The sequence below is a fragment of the Hibiscus syriacus genome, unplaced genomic scaffold (assembly GCF_006381635.1).
Source record: "Hibiscus syriacus cultivar Baekdansim isolate YM2019G1 unplaced genomic scaffold, ASM638163v2 tig00111650_pilon, whole genome shotgun sequence".
Taxonomy (NCBI): domain Eukaryota; kingdom Viridiplantae; phylum Streptophyta; class Magnoliopsida; order Malvales; family Malvaceae; genus Hibiscus; species Hibiscus syriacus.
In genome coordinates, this window is record NW_024063146.1 from 1,306,912 (window position 1) to 1,323,964 (window position 17,053).

The following is a 17,053-nucleotide window of genomic DNA, read 5'->3' on the forward strand; positions in this document are numbered from 1 at the left end:
ATTAATCAAAATTATAGGGATTAAACATGCTATTTCTTTATTTTATTTATTTAGTGACTAAAATAAAATTATCTAAAATTCGGATATTAGAATAAAATAAATTAAAAATATAAAATAGGGATTAAAATATTATTTATTAAAATTAAGGGATTAAATCTGTTATTTATCCTAATATATTATTTTAATATAAAGGACTAAATAAATAAAATTAAAATTAAAGATCTGAATTAAAAGGATTATAAATTCAATTTAGTGACTAAAATGTAAAGTTTACAAATTAGGCTGACTGCGGACGGGGTTTACCCTTTATGAAATTACAGAAATACCCTCCCCAAAATGGCGTCGTTTGGGAGAGGGTATTAATATTCGAAATCGGCTGGCCCTACGGGCCAACCTCTCATTTCTTCCTTTCTCTTCTCTCTCAAACAGAGAGAGAGCAGAGTTCTCTGGCTGCTCTCTAAACTGAGAGAAAGCCGTCCCGGTCAGCCACCGCTGCCGGGCTCCAACCACCGCTGCCGGCCACCGTTAATGGTGGCCGGAAATTACAAAAATCACCAAAATATAGATCGGGACGATCTAAAACCGTTTCCAGTGTTATTTTTCCTTAAAAAAGCTCCCAATCGGAGCAAATCTACAAAAGTACCTTCGGTTTTCGTTGTATCCGGCGACGATTGGGGTTCTCCGATGACAGAGTAAGTTTCTTTCCTCTCTTCTCTCCTTTTTTTTGTTGCTGCGTTGTTGTTGACTGCTGGTTGTGGGTTATTTGTTCTTTGTTTTTGTTTCTTTGTTCTCTGTTTCTGGTTCTCTCTCCGTCTCTGTCCTTTTTTTTTTGTTCGCAGATGGGGTGATGGCTTTATAGCCATCACCGGTGTGGCCATCGGACCGGTCTGAAGGGTGAAAAGTTCGGTGAGTCACCAAAGCTATGCTGATGACTCACCATAGAGGCGACGTGGACGGTCGGGGTTGTGGCAGCAGAGCTTCTGGAGGCTTCTTTGGGGTGGCTTCGTGGCATTGGTGGAGTGTAGGCAGCGGACATGTGGCCTTCTGGAACCAACGGCGGTGGCTGAAGACTTCTGAGGCGGCTGGAAACCATTGAGGTGGCGGCACACGGGGTTAGGGTTAGAAAACCTTAACTGAAACCCTAAATGTTTTAGGGTTTCCATCTGGTTTGGGCTTGTAATATGGGCCTGATTATTGGGCTTCGGGTTTTGTAATATTAATAAATAATATATATATAATATAATTATAAAATAATAATAATAAAATAATATAAATAAAATTAAAATGAAAAAAAAATGAATATCTTCGGTAACTTCAATTTTTTTTCGAAAAAGACGCATGAATTACATTGTCTCTTTCCCATGATCACTCATTTTTCTTTTGTTCTGCATTTTCATACGTATTGTTTGGAAAAACTGAAAATACATTATAATTTATGTGTCTTCTACGATCGAACTGAAGACGTATTATATTCCATACGTCTTTTCTATTACACAGTAACATTCACCCTAATTAAAAAATAATTCTTGGAATACACTTATGCAAAGAATTTTCTTTTTCCAACACATTATCTCCAAGCATTTTTTGCCTTTAAAGAATAGGGCATGGTTGCGTAACCAACTAAACTACCCCAGTTAGTCATCCGGGGGAAAAAAAAATCCCCCGATTTTTTTTTTCTTCTTAATTAGTTTTAGAATAAATAAAATAAATTCTGGTTAAATGGCTACTCCACATGGAAGCTCTTCCCAACCAAGAAATGGCCTCCACTGCAGATTCTCCTCCTTCCTGGTTCACTCCCAAAAGGTATTTGTTCTTTTCCCCTTTTTTGTATTGCGAATGATTAAACTATTTTATCCGGAAATTATGCTTTTTTTCTGAATTTTAATTGCTTGCCCAAGCTTATTCTTACTAAAATTAGGGTTGATATAAGAAAAGTTAGGTGAAACTAGAATCCTTTTAGTTGACTATTTTTCACCAATATGCTAGTTCCTAAATATTCTTTTTCTTGTTGCAGGTTATTGATTATATTTTGTTTGATTAACATGATAAATTATGTAGATCGAGGAGCCATTGCCAGTAATGGTGTGAATGGGAGAAGTAGGACTTGCGATGACAAGGGAATTTGCAAATCCGGTACTGGAATTCAGTAAGATTTTATCCCAAACGATTCCTCTATTTTGCTGCGTGGATTCTGCTGTCATAAAGTGTTTTCTAGTGTGACTATCTTCACTTTTGTTACATGAAAATATTTGTTTGCAGGGGGGAATTTGAGTTGACTAACTTTCAGGATGGTCTCTTGTCGTCTGCATTCATGGTTGGGCTTCTCCTGGCATCCCCAATATTTGCTTCCTTAGCAAAGAGGTGAATTACTTTGATGGTTCTTTGCATTTGTACTTGGTGAACATCTAGGTTGTGTTTGGGAATTTTGATTTCAAAAACTAGTATTACCTGTGTGATATAACACATAAAAAAACAACATTTTTAATTATTTTTCAAATTCATGGATTTTGTTGAAAGCCTATTTGTGGTGAATTGAATTATTGAAATATATATCTATATACACGTTTGTAATTTTGAAATTCATGTTTTCATACTTTTTTAAATAAATAATCATATTGAATCTTAATTTTTTACACATAATTTAAGCATTTAATTATCATCATTTGGACAGCAAATCCAAATTTTCAAATTCATGTTTCCAAACATAGAGTCGAATTCTACTGCCATGTTAAATACTAAATAAAATCAGCATTAATTTTCAGAGTTCATCATTTCGTTGGAGTTATTGACTATATTTGACGGTTAACATGTCGATTTGGTTTTTAATGTCAGATGATTTCTATAATCGTATTGAATCTTAATTTTTTTACCCATAATTTAAGCATTTAATTATCATCATTTGTACAGCAAATCCAAATTTTCAAATTCATGTTTCCAAACATAGAGTCGAATTCTACTGCCGTGTTAAAAACTAAATAAAATCAGCATTAATTTTCGGAGTTCATCATTTCGTTGGAGTTATTGTACTATATTTGACAGTTAACATGTCGATTTGGTTTTTAATGTCAGTTGATTTCTATAATTGCAGCTACAACCCTTTTAGGCTTATCGGAGTTGGGTTATCTGTTTGGACCTTGGCTGTAGCTGGATGTGCTAGTGCATTTTCCTTTTGGTTTATTGCAATATGCTGAATGTAAGTGTAACAATCCCAATACCCTCTTCATTAGCTTCTTGTGCCACAATGTATGCATTTTCAAGAAAATAAAATAAAATAAAATGGAAATGTGTCTGGTTCTTGATGTTTTAGGCTTGTTGGTGTTGGAAAAGCTTCTTTCATAAGTCTTGCAGCTCCATTTATTGATGACAATGCTCCTGTTTCTCAGGTTCCTTTTTTTTTTCTTTTCAGCTTTAGAAAGCTACATATACTATCTTCCTTCCAAAACTACACGATCATGCTAACTTTCTGTCATACTCCAGAAAACAGCTTGGCTTGCAATGTTTTATATGTGCATACCTACTGGAATTGCTCTGGATCGTTTATGGTGGATTTGTAAGTTTGTAAATCTTGTTCTTTATTTCTCATAAATCTTAGTTTTGCACTATGTGATTTACTCCTAGTTCGAAGTACTACATGAGACCTCTGTATGTTTAGGCATGTTAAGGCCCTCTTTAAGCACATCCTCCACCACCTTTGACTCAACTCGACCATCCAACATGGGGAAATCTGAAAAATAATCGTTCGAACCCTCATAGCCACGTGCAGACAAACACCTATCCTTATAGGCATCCACTGCTTCTCTCTCCGCGTGCACCAGCTCTGTCTCGTGTTCCCCCACCTCCTCAATTTGCGAATGAATCGTCCCCTGACCCACAACAGCGCTCCTCAGACCCATCATCATTTCCTCTCCTATGTACCTGTCGTCCTCACCCTCACCCGACAAGAAGCAACCTCTAAACCCACTCCCCATACAACAGAAAGCATTTTCTTCTTCCTCAGAACACCACTCGGGACACTGCACCTCCGATGAGTTAACGTTTCTACCAACTTCTTCAACACACACCTCCAATTCGGGGAACTTAACTGGAGAGACACCAACGAGCTCCCCCACCTTGGATAACGGGGATGCGATTGCCTCTTCCAACGAAGATGACTCTACCCACTTAATAAAAATTCTGCACCAATCTACCAAGCTGTTTTTGAGAGTTGAAAGCTTACTCTCGTCAACAGAACCAACAAAGGGAGCCTTCGTATGACTAACCTCCTTCACCACACTCTTGCCCTCGACTGGATATGGACCAGAGAACTTCTTCCTCCAGAAAACATCACAAGGATGATATCTCGCCATGAAAACTCTAACTTTGTTACTTTGAATCCAAGAACTATCAACACACTTGATAGCCTTCCTCGCATCCTCTAGTCTAGTGAAACGAACAAATCCAAACCTATTTCCTCCCTTGCTTCTTTTATTAGGGATGAAAGAATCAACCACCTCACCATATTTATCAAAAAATAACCAAAGACCTTGGTAATGAAAACTCTCAGGAATGTTGAAAATGACTACTGTGACAATTTTTCCTAACAGGAACTCTCACCTTACTCGCCATCAAGAGAAATGAAAAGGAATAAAACAGAAAAACTTATCTAAAACACCTGATTTTTAGAGAGAATGAGGAACTCTTCACATTTGACCAAATCTTTAAACCAGCATAGAACGTGTAATCATGTTATGAATGTGGTGAACTGGTGATTACTAGGGATTTTCATGGGATGGGCTGGTTCAACTTCTTGCTACCAGAAATCAAGCAGGATCAAGTTGATTTTAATTATAATTGAGATAAAACTGTTGGTTTAACAATCCAAACAAAATTCAACTAAAACTTTTAGTTTATCGGTTCCGCAGAACACTAATAAGAAAAGAAATACCATCCAAAATCAATTTTCATAAGTTTTCTTTCTAAAAAATAAAAATAAAAATAACGGAAAGGTTCATACGTTTCTTCTAAAGAGCTGGCCTGCTAACCATTAAAATGCTCTACTTTTTCTTTTTTACATTTCTAGTCTGTTTTAGATGTAGATTCAGAGGCATCAAAACTAGATGATCTAATGTTGGGTGCAGGTGAGAGTATCATGCTGATGAATTGAGTAAAACTTCCAAGTAAGTGGTTCTTCAACTGTTATGGAATAAAAGAAATAGATTGAGGTTTGAGAAAAGAATGAGAGAATTGAGAGAAAGAAACGGTCATTCATTCATTGCATAAGGAATTGTTTTACAATAAGAGCTGGTATTATTTAGTTACAATAGCCATATAATTCATGCCAGCTGTCCAAGCTTCATAACAACTTAACTAACAGAATTATTCTTCTCTTTCTTTTCTTCTTCAGGTATTGGGCCTTCGGTCTTGGGCTGCTCCAGCATACAATAACCTCGCCTGGCCTGCTCCTCAGCTGTGGTAAGTTTTCCTGTGCCTACCACGTGATTTAATTCCCAATCTCCATCTTCAATACCTAACCCTCGATCCTCATTTCCCAATTGTTCCTCAATGCTTCCTCGCCTCTCCTCTTCGATACTTTCTCGTCCTTCTTCTTCTCCAACCATAACAATACCCACCCCTCGAGACGAGCCTTGTCCCCAAGGATCGAACGCAGGAAACTGGCCCTTGAGAGTCGAATAATCCTCCCAAGTGTCATTTCTTCAGCAAGATTCTCCCAGCGAACCAAAAGTTGATTTTCTAGAATTTGAGAGTCGAATAATCCTCATAGGTTTGTCGTTCCTATTTAAGATTCTTCGAGCCATAATCTGTAAAGGTTTGATTTGTAACATTCCGTCTTCATCCACTGTAGGAAGTTTGGTGGCAGCAGTCGTTGATTTTCCGATGAACTTTTTCAAAAGGCTGACATGGAAAACTGGATGTAATCGAGAGACTCTGGTAAGTCCAAGCGATAGGCTACTGTTCCAATCTTTTCTAGAATTCGATAAGGCCCGAAATATTTCGCTGCTAACTTCAAGTTTTTTCTCAGGGCAATGAATGTCTGCCTGTAGGGTTGTAATTTCAGGTAAACCATATCCCTAATCTCAAAAACCCTTTCAGTTCTATTCTTATCCTGTTGTTGCTTCATTCGATTACTTGCCATCTGTAGTTGAGTCTTAAGCAACTGTCTAGTAGCCTCTCTATTATTCATAATTTCTGCAACTTTTTGTACTGTAGACTCAGTAGGCCAAACCATAATAGGTGGTTTGTAACCATATAAAGCTTGAAAGGGTGTTAACTTTAGGGCAGTATGATAAGTGGTATTGTACCACCATTCAGCACGTGGTAACCACTTAGCCCACTGCTTAGGTTGATAGAAACAAAGCCCTCTCAAATACTGCTCCAAACACTGGTTAACTCTCTCTGTTTGTCCATCTGTTTTTGGATGGTAAGCAGTGCTGAACAGTGTCTTAGTTCCCAACTGTTTCATGAATTCCTTCCAAAAAATACTAGTGAAGGTCTTATCTCTTTCAGAAATGGCCATTTTAGGCTGGCCATGTAGCTTGTACACATTATCTAAATAGATCTTAGTCCACCTCTGCTGCAGAATAGGGGCGAGCTAAAGGTAGAAAATTACTGTACTTGGTAAATTTATCCACAATTACCAAAATACAGTTTTTCTTAAGTGAAGTAGGCAACCCTTCAATAAAATCCATAGTAATGATTTCCCAAGCCTGGTTAGGGATAGGCATTGGCTGTAGTAATCCAGGCTTTGCTAAATGTTCCACTTTTGTTTGCTGGCAAATCTTACAACATCTAACATAAGCAGCAACCATAGCTTTAAGATTTGGCTAATAAAAATTGGACCTAATCCTATAATATGTGGCCTGAGCACCTGAATGTCCCCCTGAGGAGAATCATGTAAAGACTGTATAATCTGCACTCTAAGGCATCCTGTAGCTCCAACATAAACCCTCCCATCATATCTAAGAATAGCTCCAGAATACTTCCATTTACTGTCGGCCACAGGGCTAATAGTCAAAACTGAAATCCAATTCTGTGCTAAAGAATCACCCTTATAACTTTCTTCAATCTCCTGAACCCAACTAGGTATTAAAACTGTCACTCCCATAGCTAAACAGTGAGCTTCATCCTCCCATCTTCTAGATAAGGCATCAGCAACCACATTGGATTTCCCCTTTCTATACTGAATAGTATAGTCTAATCCCAACAACTTTGTCAACCCTTTTTTCTGAATAGTAGTAGTCAGCTTTTGTTCCAAAAGAAACTTCAATGGCTCATGGTCAGTCTTAATAACAAAAGGTGCACTCTCCAAATAATGCCTCCATTTAGAAACAACCAAGAGAATAACAAGATATTCTCTTTCATAAATAGATAAAGCTGAATGTCTAGGGCTTAGAGCTTTACTCAAATAAGCAATAGGTCTTCCATCTTGGGAAAGAACAGCCCCTATACCTCCAGAACTAGCATCTGTTTCCAGATAAAATGTCTTAGAAAAATCTGGTAATGCTAAAACTGGAGCAGAACACATAGCTTTCTTAAGGCATTCAAAGGCAGTGTAAGCAGCGGAATTCCAATGAAATCCATCCTTTTTTAACATCTCTGTTAATGGTCTACCAAGAATACCATAATTTCTAATAAATCTTCTGTAGTAACCTGTTAGACCTAGAAACCCTCTGAGAGATTTAAGGGTTTTAGGTTGAGGTCAAGTCTGCATAACTTCCGCCTTGCTAGGATCAGTAGACACCCCTCCAGCAAAAATAATATGACCAAGATACTCCACCTTAGTCTGTCCAAAAAAACATTTGGACCATTTTGCAAATAATTGATTCACCTTCAAAACTTCCAAAACAAGCTGTAAATGTTTAACATGCTGCTGCATACTGTTGCTATACACCAGAATATCATCAAAGAAAACTAAAACAAATTTTCTAAGAAAAGAACTAAATAATTCATTCATAAGAGCTTGAAATGTAGCAGGTGCATTAGTAAGACCAAAAGGCATTACCTTAAACTCATAATTCCTTGATGAGTTCTAAAGGATGTCTTATAGATATCATCAGCTTTAATTCTAATCTTCCAATAACCTGACCTCAAATCAATCTTTGAAAAATAAACTGCCCCATGTAACTCATCAAATAAGTCCTCCACTATAGGAATAGGAAATTTATCTTTGATGGTCAGACTGTTTAGTTGTCTATAGTCCACACAAAATCTCCAAGTGCCATCCTTCTTTTTAATAAAAAGGCAGGGAGAGGCAAAATGACTCTTGCTAGGTTGAATAATAGAAGTAGAAAGCATAGTAGTTATCTGTTTTTCAACTTCAGCTTTCTGATTGTGAGGAAATCGATAAGGCCTTAGATTAACTGGTGTAGCATTGGGTATTAGAGGAATTGCATGGTCATGTGTCCTATGTGGGGGTAGTCCTTCAAGTTCAGCAAAAACTTTGCTGTATTTATCCAAGATAGGCTGCAGCTCAATAGGAACAGAAGAATTCCCTTACATAGTCAATAGGACAATATGGCCCATAATATCAGAATCCCTTGCACTCATTTTAAGTAATGTAGCTCCTGATTTTTGATGTAATTCAGTTGAGGACTGTTGACCTTGAATACAAATCTGTTCCCCTCCATGGTCAAAGCTTAAGGTCATATTATTGAAATCCATCAAAATTGGACTGAATAATTTCATCGAATCAACTCACAAAACCATGTCACTTCCTCCCAATTTAAGCAACCTAAAATCATGTAAGAAAGTATGTCCCTGCATTTCCCATTGTACCTTGTTGCATCTAGCAGAATTGAACAACTGTTGGCCATTAGCCACACTAATGGCCAAAGGATAAGCAGTATTTACCTGTATGCCAGCATCAGCCCATTAAGGAGTAAAGAAACTGTGTGTACTGCCACTGTCAATTAGGATACTCAATGGTTTTCCCTGAATACTGCCCTGAATTCTTAATGTATTATGGCCAACATAGTTGTAAAAAGAGCGCCTGAGGCACAAAAGCGCAGAGGCTCACTGAACGGGGCTTTTTCAACGCTAAAGCGAGGCACGTGGCTTAGGTGCACCTAGTCGCAGCGAGGCACTAAGGCTCGAGGCACAATTGAGGCGCGATGAGCTGAAAACCTTGTAATTATTATTGCATGGCTTCTCTCCTATGGGCCGACCCCCTAAAACCCTCAATCGACTAAAGATGATGAAATGGAAGCATTGTATTGCCTTCTTTGAAAGGGATCAGGATTGGAACTCGAGAAAGGATCAGTCAAAACGACACTGTTTTTCGGGTCTCCAGTTGCACTGAGCATGAAATTCAGTGGGAAAGTGAGAAACAGAAGAGCGAAAGCTTACCTGGTTTAACGAAAGAATCTCCGGTCAGAGACTGAGAGAGAGAGAGAGAGAGAGAATGTTGCAATCGAATTTTGGTGGTGGAAGAGATGGAAACAGAGAGCAAAGAAAAAGGCTGAAGAAGCGAAGTGAAAGTGAAGTGAAAGAAGACAATCATATTAATAATGATATTTATAGACATGTGTATATTTATCAACAATTTACACAAAGTTTGACAAAAGATAAAATCCATAACTATTATTTTACTCAGCATAATTTGTTTTATTGTGATTTCTTAATTTTTCACATTACCAAAATATTATTAACATGTAAATGCAATCTTTTTGTTTTATTAATATATTAATAATATGATAATTTTTTATTAATTTAAAATTTTTAACTTATAATTATTTAACATATTAATCGCGAATTAATATGTAAATTGAAATAATTTCAAACAAACCTTGGAAAGGCTGATACAATATAATATGATATTTTATTAAGGCAATACAATGCTGTCATTATCTTGAGTTGAAGCTCGAAAGGAAAAGAAAAAGCTAGACTACACCTTGTAGATGAAGATGATGAAGTTGTTATGCTAGAGGAGAGTGACACTGAAGAAGAAGACATTGGGGATTGTGAGACGGATGAGGAGGAAGATGATGACATACCAGTTGACGATGATGATGAGGATGAGTTTGATGTTTGATGATGATTATCAGTGACTTTATTTGATGTTTTGTTTATGCATGTTGAATGTTTTTGTTAAACTTAGTACTTGATTATGCTTGTTGATAGCTTTTATGACGTTAGGTTGGTATTTTGAGTTTGAGAATGAACTCTATTGAAGCTTAATATTGGGTATCTATGATATTTGAGTTTGATTGCATTAATATATACATGTATTACAATTTTTTTGATATCATGTGCCTCGCCTTCGTGAATCTTGCGCCTTTCAAGCGCCTCGCGCCTCAAGGCTCCAGGACACTTTGCGCCTCGATGCGCCTTAAGCCTTTGATAACTTTGATGGCCAATGCAGCTAGTAATAGCATTCATAGAAATTTCCAGATTCTCCTCTTCTTCTTGTTGAAACTGCTCTGCATCAGTAAGACAAACTTCTACTGGAGAAGTGTCAACTTCTTCTGTAATCATATTTAACTGCCTGGTCTTGCACTGATGACATGGAATATATTTTTCACCACATTTAAAACAGACTGTTTTGCCTTCTATAATCCATAAGATTATGTTTTGGATTTGATATAGAAGTAGATTTTGTAGTTACTAGCAATGCAGTTGTCTTAGATGTAGTTATGGGGCTTGGGTAGGGTGGGACCTTAAAAGAAGGCCTGAATCTTCCATTTTCAAATTCTACTGACAGTTCATAAAGCTTGGCTTGTTTACATGCTTCAGATAAGTTCTTAGGGTCCAAGGCCTTAACCCTATGCTTAATATCATCTCTGAGTCCACTAATAAAAAGTGACAAAAAATTCTTCAGTCAAAGTAGGATTCTGTAAGAGCATATAAGGTTGTAACTCCTCAAACTTCTCCTGATACTCCTCTACAGACCCCTTCTGTGTCAATTTAGTAAACTCCTCTACAATATTAGAAAATGATCTGTCACTAAATCTGTGACAGATATCAGATTCAAATTCATGCCATGTTACATGGTGTTTCTGCATTATATAACCATCAAACCATATTTCTGCTTTGCCTGTTAAATACATAGTGGCTATCTCCACTCTTTGATCCATAGACACACTACAAATAGAAAAATATTTCAAGCATTTCTGAATCCACCCTTTAGGATTAACCCCTTCAAAGAAAGGAAGATCTATTTTGGGTATGTGCCACATATTTCCTGAACTGCTAAATGAACCCCCTGGTCCTCTATTTTCAATTTCTAGACCCAGCATAATAGGTTTAGTTTGACTGACTGTTTTCACCCATTTGATTCTTAGGCCTAGAACTGTTTTTAAGGGCTAAACAAGCATCAGGCTTATCCTTCAAAATTCCAGGTTCATCAGTTTTATAAGAGAATCTTGTTTTATCCTTAACTACAGTCACCAAAACAGGATTTTTCTCCCCATTTTTAGAGCTATTAGGAGTGTATACCTGATCCCCTGCAGACTGCTCTTCTTCACCATTTCTGCCAGTTAAGATCTTCAGTATATCTTCCACATAGCTGTGATTCGTGGCCATCCTTGTCTTCAATGCCGTAATCCTGTTTTCCTGAGTCTCCCACCATTTAGGTGGATTAGTCTCATTTTAACCTTGTTTCACCAAAGCAGCAAGGTCTTCAATCTGTTTCTGAATCCCAGTTAAATCCGTTTCTGCCATAGATTGGTTCTTTGGCATGCCCTCAAAAAAAAATTTTTTTTGCCAGAATCGTAGCTCTGATTACCAATTTGTTATGGAATAAAAGAAATAGATTGAGGTTTGAGAAAAGAATGAGAGAATTGAGAGAAAGAAACAATCATTCATTCATTGCATAAGGAAATTTTTTACAATCAGAGCTGGTATTATTTAGTTATAATAGCCATATAATTCATGCCAACTGTCCAAGCTTCATAACAGCTTAACTAACAGAATTATTCTTCTCTTTCTTTTCTTCTTCAGGTACTGGGCCTTCGGTCTTGGGCTGCTCCAGCATACAATAACCTCGCCTGGCCTGCTCCTCAGCTGTGGTAAGTTTCCCCGTGCCTACCACGTGATTTAATTCCCAATCTCCATCTTCAATCCCTAACCCTCGATCCTCATTTCCCAATTGTTCCTCAATGCTTCCTCGCCTCTCCTCTTCGATACTTTCTCGTCCTTCTTCTTCTCCAACCATAACATCAACCCGTGTATTATATTAAATCTTTCATTAGTTTATTTGTGTCAATGAGTGCCTGAGTGGTTCTTCAACCCATCATGGTTAAACTGCTTCAAAGCATTATTTACGTTTTTGCAATAAGAAATTTTATCTAAGAAATGGGAGAAAGTCATCATGGGAGAAAAGGATTAATAATACATAAAAGATTAGGATTCTAATTGTAGTAAGAATGTTGGACACATTAGGCTTGCCACCTTGCACCGTTGTTTTTCCTTTCAGCCTTCTTATCAATAGGCCCCTAGTCAGAAGGTTAATGAATGCTATGACTTGGGAGTTGGGAGCTTATGGTGAGTTGGGCACATGAAAAGCGCGTGAAACATGGAGAAGGTAAAATATAAATTGGTTATAACAGTCTTGTGATGGAGGAGTCCTTAATCTGTGATATCTTGGCACCTAGCATCGGGGAATAGACTGATGTCTGATGTAATTTTCAAAGTGGGTCATGTATCTTTGGAACAATTGTATCTAGTCCTGTTTTTCTGACGTTAAAAGTAAATCTATTGTAGGATTTAACTTTATGGATGCTTAAAATATATTGTTGTGTACTTTGATAGTCAGTATTCATTCAATAACCTGATTGTTCCTCTTTTCTTTGACAGGTCAGTAAGCATACACAACATTTTGAATCAGATTTCTCGGTTTGCAAAAGACATGAAAGTGCTTTTGGTGGAAAAAGTTTATGTTGTAAATGTTTTGGGTATTTTCTTGACCCTTTCACATCAACTGGACTAATGCCTTGATTTTTTTTTTAAATTAATGCCATCAGTTTTTCAATTTTTGCAACAACTTTTCATATTAAAGTTTTCTCCCGGACACCTCTAAGACAATTCTAAGAAACTGTGGTTGTTTCTTTTCTCATTAAGTTGCTGCTGCGAAAGCTTGTATTTATTACATATGGTATTACTTCGGTTTGTGAAATATCATGTTACCTACATTTTGTTTGTCAGGTTACGTGGCATACAATTTTGTTATTGGAGCATATTCATATTGGGGGCCAAAGGCTGGTTATAACATTTATCATATGGTACAGTTTCCTCCAACTTACATGCATTCTTTTATTTCAATGTCTTCTTTTTGGCATTTTCTTTTGGTATCACAAAGAATCACATTGCCCTTCCTTTTAGCGCTATACTCATTTAAATTGTGCTTTTGCAGAAGAGTGCAGATATGTTGTTTGGAGGGATTACAATTGTTTGTGGGATTATAGGAACAATATCAGGTGGCTTCATCCTAGATCGCATGAGTGCTACAATATCTAATGCCTTTATTGTGAGTTTGTTTTGCTCTGTTGATGTTTTGTGTGAATGTTATCCTTTCTTTTACAAGTATGTGCGTGTGTGTGTGAAAATAAGTTGATTTAAAGTGTAGATGGTTTTCATAGAAATTGCACTTTAGGTGGTATTCTTTCTTATTTTGCCTAATAAAGCCTCTTATGTAATAAAACAAAAGATAAATATAGGATTCTGTCAATTGAAATTGTCCTCCACTATTACTTCTCTAAATCAAAACAGATGAATAAAATGTTCACACACAATGCAAGGTGCAAGGTGTAGAAAAATAACAAGTTAACCGGCAAACAGCAACCCAGAAAGATGTTTGTGATTTTCATAAATTTGGGAAGTTCTATCCTACTTCCTGATGAAACTAACTAGCAGCTGTAAATTATAGTCTGAAACTATCTCCTTTTTATTTTTATTTTTTGCATTATTATGGCTTGCTTTGCTTCTATAACAGCTTCTTTCAGGGGCAACATTTCTGGGCGCAATATTTTGCTTCTCTGCTTTCTGTCTAAGGAGCCTGTACGGTTTTATAGTTCTTTTTGCTGTGGGTGAATTACTTGTTTTTGCAACTCAGGTAATATAAAGATGGGTGACCTGGATTTTTTTTCATTTTGGCCTTTGACTGTCCTATATTTATGATACTTCTGCAGGTGTAAGGAGTCTCCCTCTCTTCCGTTTCCAATTAGGTTCAACTGGTAGAAGATTTTAAGAAAAATTTAGTCAGAAACTATTCCAGGAGTCTTACCCATGCTTGTTTTAGAGCACCTATAGCTTATTAGTTTATAGAAATTTGAACCACCTCATCATATTTCCCCTTTGATAATAGAAAGTGCTTTTCTGGTACATACGGAACAATATTTATTATTTTGGACTATCATGAAATATTTTAGCAGTTTTGCTTATCCACTCGTGTCACTTTCTCAGTGAATATTGATTTTGCAGGCTCCTGTCAATTATGTATGTCTCCATTGTGTAAAACCGAGTTTGAGACCATTATCTATGGCTATCTCTACTGTCTCAATTCACATATTTGGTGATGTTCCTTCCTCGCCACTTGTTGGGGTTCTCCAGGTGAGTCCATTTACGCTGGAGCTTGCATGCGCACAGGTTTAGTGTGGTAAATTGATGAGGCAGGAATCTGAATATACATGTATTTCTTTCAAATCGGGATTTATGAATTATTATATGTCTACGCAACTTCAACCTATCTATCTTCACCGTGGACTCAAATTTTTATTGGATCATCGGCGGTTATGTTTTGGACAGGATCATATCAATAATTGGAGGGACACTGCACTTATTTTGACCTCTATTCTCTTTCTTGCTGCTGGGATATGGTTTATAGGTGAGTAATAATAAGTTCTTGATAATGTTTTCCAAGTAGAGAGATACTACATTCAAGGCAAATGCCAAGATTTGAACTCACACAAAGTGGGATAACAAGAAAATCCTTTACCACTCGATCAATTAATGGATCTATGTATATCAGTTATATTATGGAAGGTTTTATAATTGTTGTTTCTCTCACAGGTGTTTTCCTACTTAGCGTGGACAAGTCCAATGACGGAAGTGAACAAGTTTCTACAGCCAATTCAAAGCCATTGCTTGAGGGGAACGTGGATGAAAGTTTTTTGTGAAGTAGTCGGGAGCAGCATGCTATTAAAAACTTTGCACATCCCCAGTGTAAATAAAATTATAGCTTTATTTCAATTGTATAAGTTTCCAAAGTTATTCTGTTAGCTTTTGAGGCAGTGTTTGAACTAAGTGGACGTGGAACACTTACTTTCACAAGAAGTTTGATCATAAGAATAGCAAGAATGATAAAATTTCAATTAAGAAAATGGAATGTGTTTTTGATGTGAATGTAAAATTTATTGGTCTTGTACATGTACGTCAAAACACCTTGTGAATTTTTATCAACAACATTTAAATGATAAAAGGAAGAAAATATAAATAATTTTTGTTTGTCAAAATAACAAAGATAATTATAGTATTATTGTTCCAACAAACTTGTAATTTGAACATGTAAAGGTGTAAAATCATATGATATAAATGAGTTTTTGGGAGAGAAAAATAAAAAGAGAAAAATTGTGATATAAACCATGGCAAAGACATCTCGACACCGGAGCGGAGGCTCTCAACTCTTTGAATCTATTTTAGAACATAATTTTTTTTTTATCTAAGGAGGGAGACATTTCAACATTGTTCGGCCAGGTAGAGGAGGCTACTCAGTCTATCGTAGGGCATTATGGTGGGAGCAGATGCATCTCTGCACGCACCATACGCCATAAGTAGAAATAAGGCATATTTTCCAAAATTTGGCAAATGTATCTCAACACCGTATCAGAGAAAACTTGTCCCCTCGAGTCATTTCATGGTTGTAAGCTGGGGTAAATGTAACTCAACATCTTACGAAGACAATTCACTGTCAATAGGTACGAAGGTGACTCAATGTTTCTATAGTTTATGGATGAAGACTTCTCTCGCATTCAAAAACATCTCGTTTCTTTTGGTGAGTGGAGGCATCTCTACACTCAGAGCGAATGTGGCTCAACACTCTTTTAACTGTAGATTAGGAGCTTCCCTACTATCGTAGCACGTTGGAGGCATTTTTGTTACGACAACATAACAGAGGATACCAGAAGTATAACTAGATATTTGGTGTTATTCCATAAACTCCCAAATCCTTGCCTGCATTAGTTTAGGTACTACATGCTTCCCTAAAGAGGATAGGGTTTTGGATTACCTGGGCCAGGATTAGTCAATGATTCCTCTAGCATGCCTTTCTTGTTGCTCCCCAAGGCGGGCCTCAGTTTGGTATCTGTCCCTTCGCACGGTTGACCCAACATGTTGCTCCTTATCGTTTCTTCTACTATGTCCTTCGTATGCACTAGTATGTATCGTGCCCCTTCTGTTTATGGTATTAGCATAACTTAGTGTTATCGAGAATTCGATTGCATAGGTGGTGGGAGCTTCAAGATACCTGAGTCCCCTACCTTACAGAGAATTTCTAATAAGGAAATGTCATGGGGTGTGTAATCTATATATCCCCTAAATGGTCCTCTCCCTCATTGGTTAGTAATGTTGACTTGTCGACAGTAGTTCATTATGCTCATATGCTCTCCTTTGCTACCTGAGGAAGAACTTCCTAACCCATGGTTCACCCTCAAAGAATAATGAATGGTGTGAGACTAGAGAGGATGACGCCTCCTGATTCAATGACTTTGAGGTGCATCCCTAGGTGGTCGAGCTTTGGCCTGAACTTACTACCGACCCAATTTCCTCTACCTCGGTGTATATACTGGCCACTTTATATAGCTACCTGATTCTGGTTGGCATGTTGCCCATCAAGGCGTACCTCAAGGGGTCATGTTAAAGGCCGCTGACGTATGCTGAGATCGTCCAATCGTTTTATATGTCACGAATATTATGGGTGACATTTGTGAATTTCTTTGTGTAGTCGCGTATGAGCTTGCCTTGCCTGTAGACTACACTAAGGAGGCTGGCTGACGAGTTATAGATCATTCAATTGGCCAAAATTTGGCCAATGAATAGATGCCACAACTATTTGAAGTCTGCCATG

At 37.2% G+C, this 17,053-nt stretch overlaps 2 protein-coding genes across 4 annotated transcripts; both read left to right on the forward strand.

Annotated features, from left to right (window-relative positions):
* Positions 1-1,702: 1,702 nt before the first annotated feature.
* Positions 1,703-3,594, forward strand: LOC120166953 (probable sphingolipid transporter spinster homolog 2). Its single transcript, XM_039176104.1, has 6 exons — positions 1,703-1,803; positions 2,015-2,146; positions 2,260-2,361; positions 3,089-3,193; positions 3,308-3,383; positions 3,478-3,594. Exons 1-4 carry the CDS (start codon positions 1,733-1,735, stop codon positions 3,189-3,191), a joined length of 408 nt encoding a protein of 135 aa, XP_039032035.1. The 5' UTR covers positions 1,703-1,732; the 3' UTR covers positions 3,192-3,193; positions 3,308-3,383; positions 3,478-3,594.
* Positions 3,595-5,044: 1,450 nt separating this feature from the next.
* LOC120166950 (probable sphingolipid transporter spinster homolog 3) lies at positions 5,045-15,357 on the forward strand. 3 transcript variants are annotated; one of them, XM_039176101.1, is made up of 11 exons: positions 5,384-5,451; positions 5,843-5,928; positions 6,020-6,055; positions 11,935-12,002; positions 12,790-12,887; positions 13,138-13,214; positions 13,346-13,459; positions 13,925-14,044; positions 14,413-14,541; positions 14,737-14,815; positions 15,001-15,357. In XM_039176101.1, the coding sequence occupies exons 5-11, from the start codon at positions 12,842-12,844 to the stop codon at positions 15,105-15,107; spliced, it is 672 nt and encodes a 223-aa protein (XP_039032032.1). In that variant the 5' UTR covers positions 5,384-5,451; positions 5,843-5,928; positions 6,020-6,055; positions 11,935-12,002; positions 12,790-12,841; the 3' UTR covers positions 15,108-15,357. The 3 variants fall into 3 exon arrangements, with proteins under 3 accessions (XP_039032034.1, XP_039032032.1, XP_039032033.1); XM_039176102.1 differs by lacking the exon at positions 5,384-5,451 and adding an exon at positions 5,519-5,761; XM_039176103.1 differs by lacking the exons at positions 5,384-5,451; positions 5,843-5,928; positions 6,020-6,055; positions 11,935-12,002 and adding an exon at positions 5,045-5,156.
* The last annotated feature ends 1,696 nt before the right edge of the window (positions 15,358-17,053 follow it).

Bases quoted from the DNA above. Each gene is read 5' to 3' on its own strand.
- LOC120166953 (XM_039176104.1), top strand. From the start codon at position 1,733: ATGGAAGCTCTTCCCAACCAAGAAATGGCCTCCACTGCAGATTCTCCT. The intron at 2,147-2,259 runs GTAAGATTTTAT...ATTTGTTTGCAG, and splicing joins AAATCCGGTACTGGAATTCA to GGGGGAATTTGAGTTGACTA. The intron at 2,362-3,088 runs GTGAATTACTTT...CTATAATTGCAG, and splicing joins TTTGCTTCCTTAGCAAAGAG to CTACAACCCTTTTAGGCTTA.
- LOC120166950 (XM_039176103.1), top strand. From the start codon at position 12,842: ATGAAAGTGCTTTTGGTGGAAAAAGTTTATGTTGTAAATGTTTTGG. The intron at 13,215-13,345 runs GTACAGTTTCCT...GTGCTTTTGCAG, and splicing joins GTTATAACATTTATCATATG to AAGAGTGCAGATATGTTGTT. The intron at 14,542-14,736 runs GTGAGTCCATTT...TGTTTTGGACAG, and splicing joins CACTTGTTGGGGTTCTCCAG to GATCATATCAATAATTGGAG.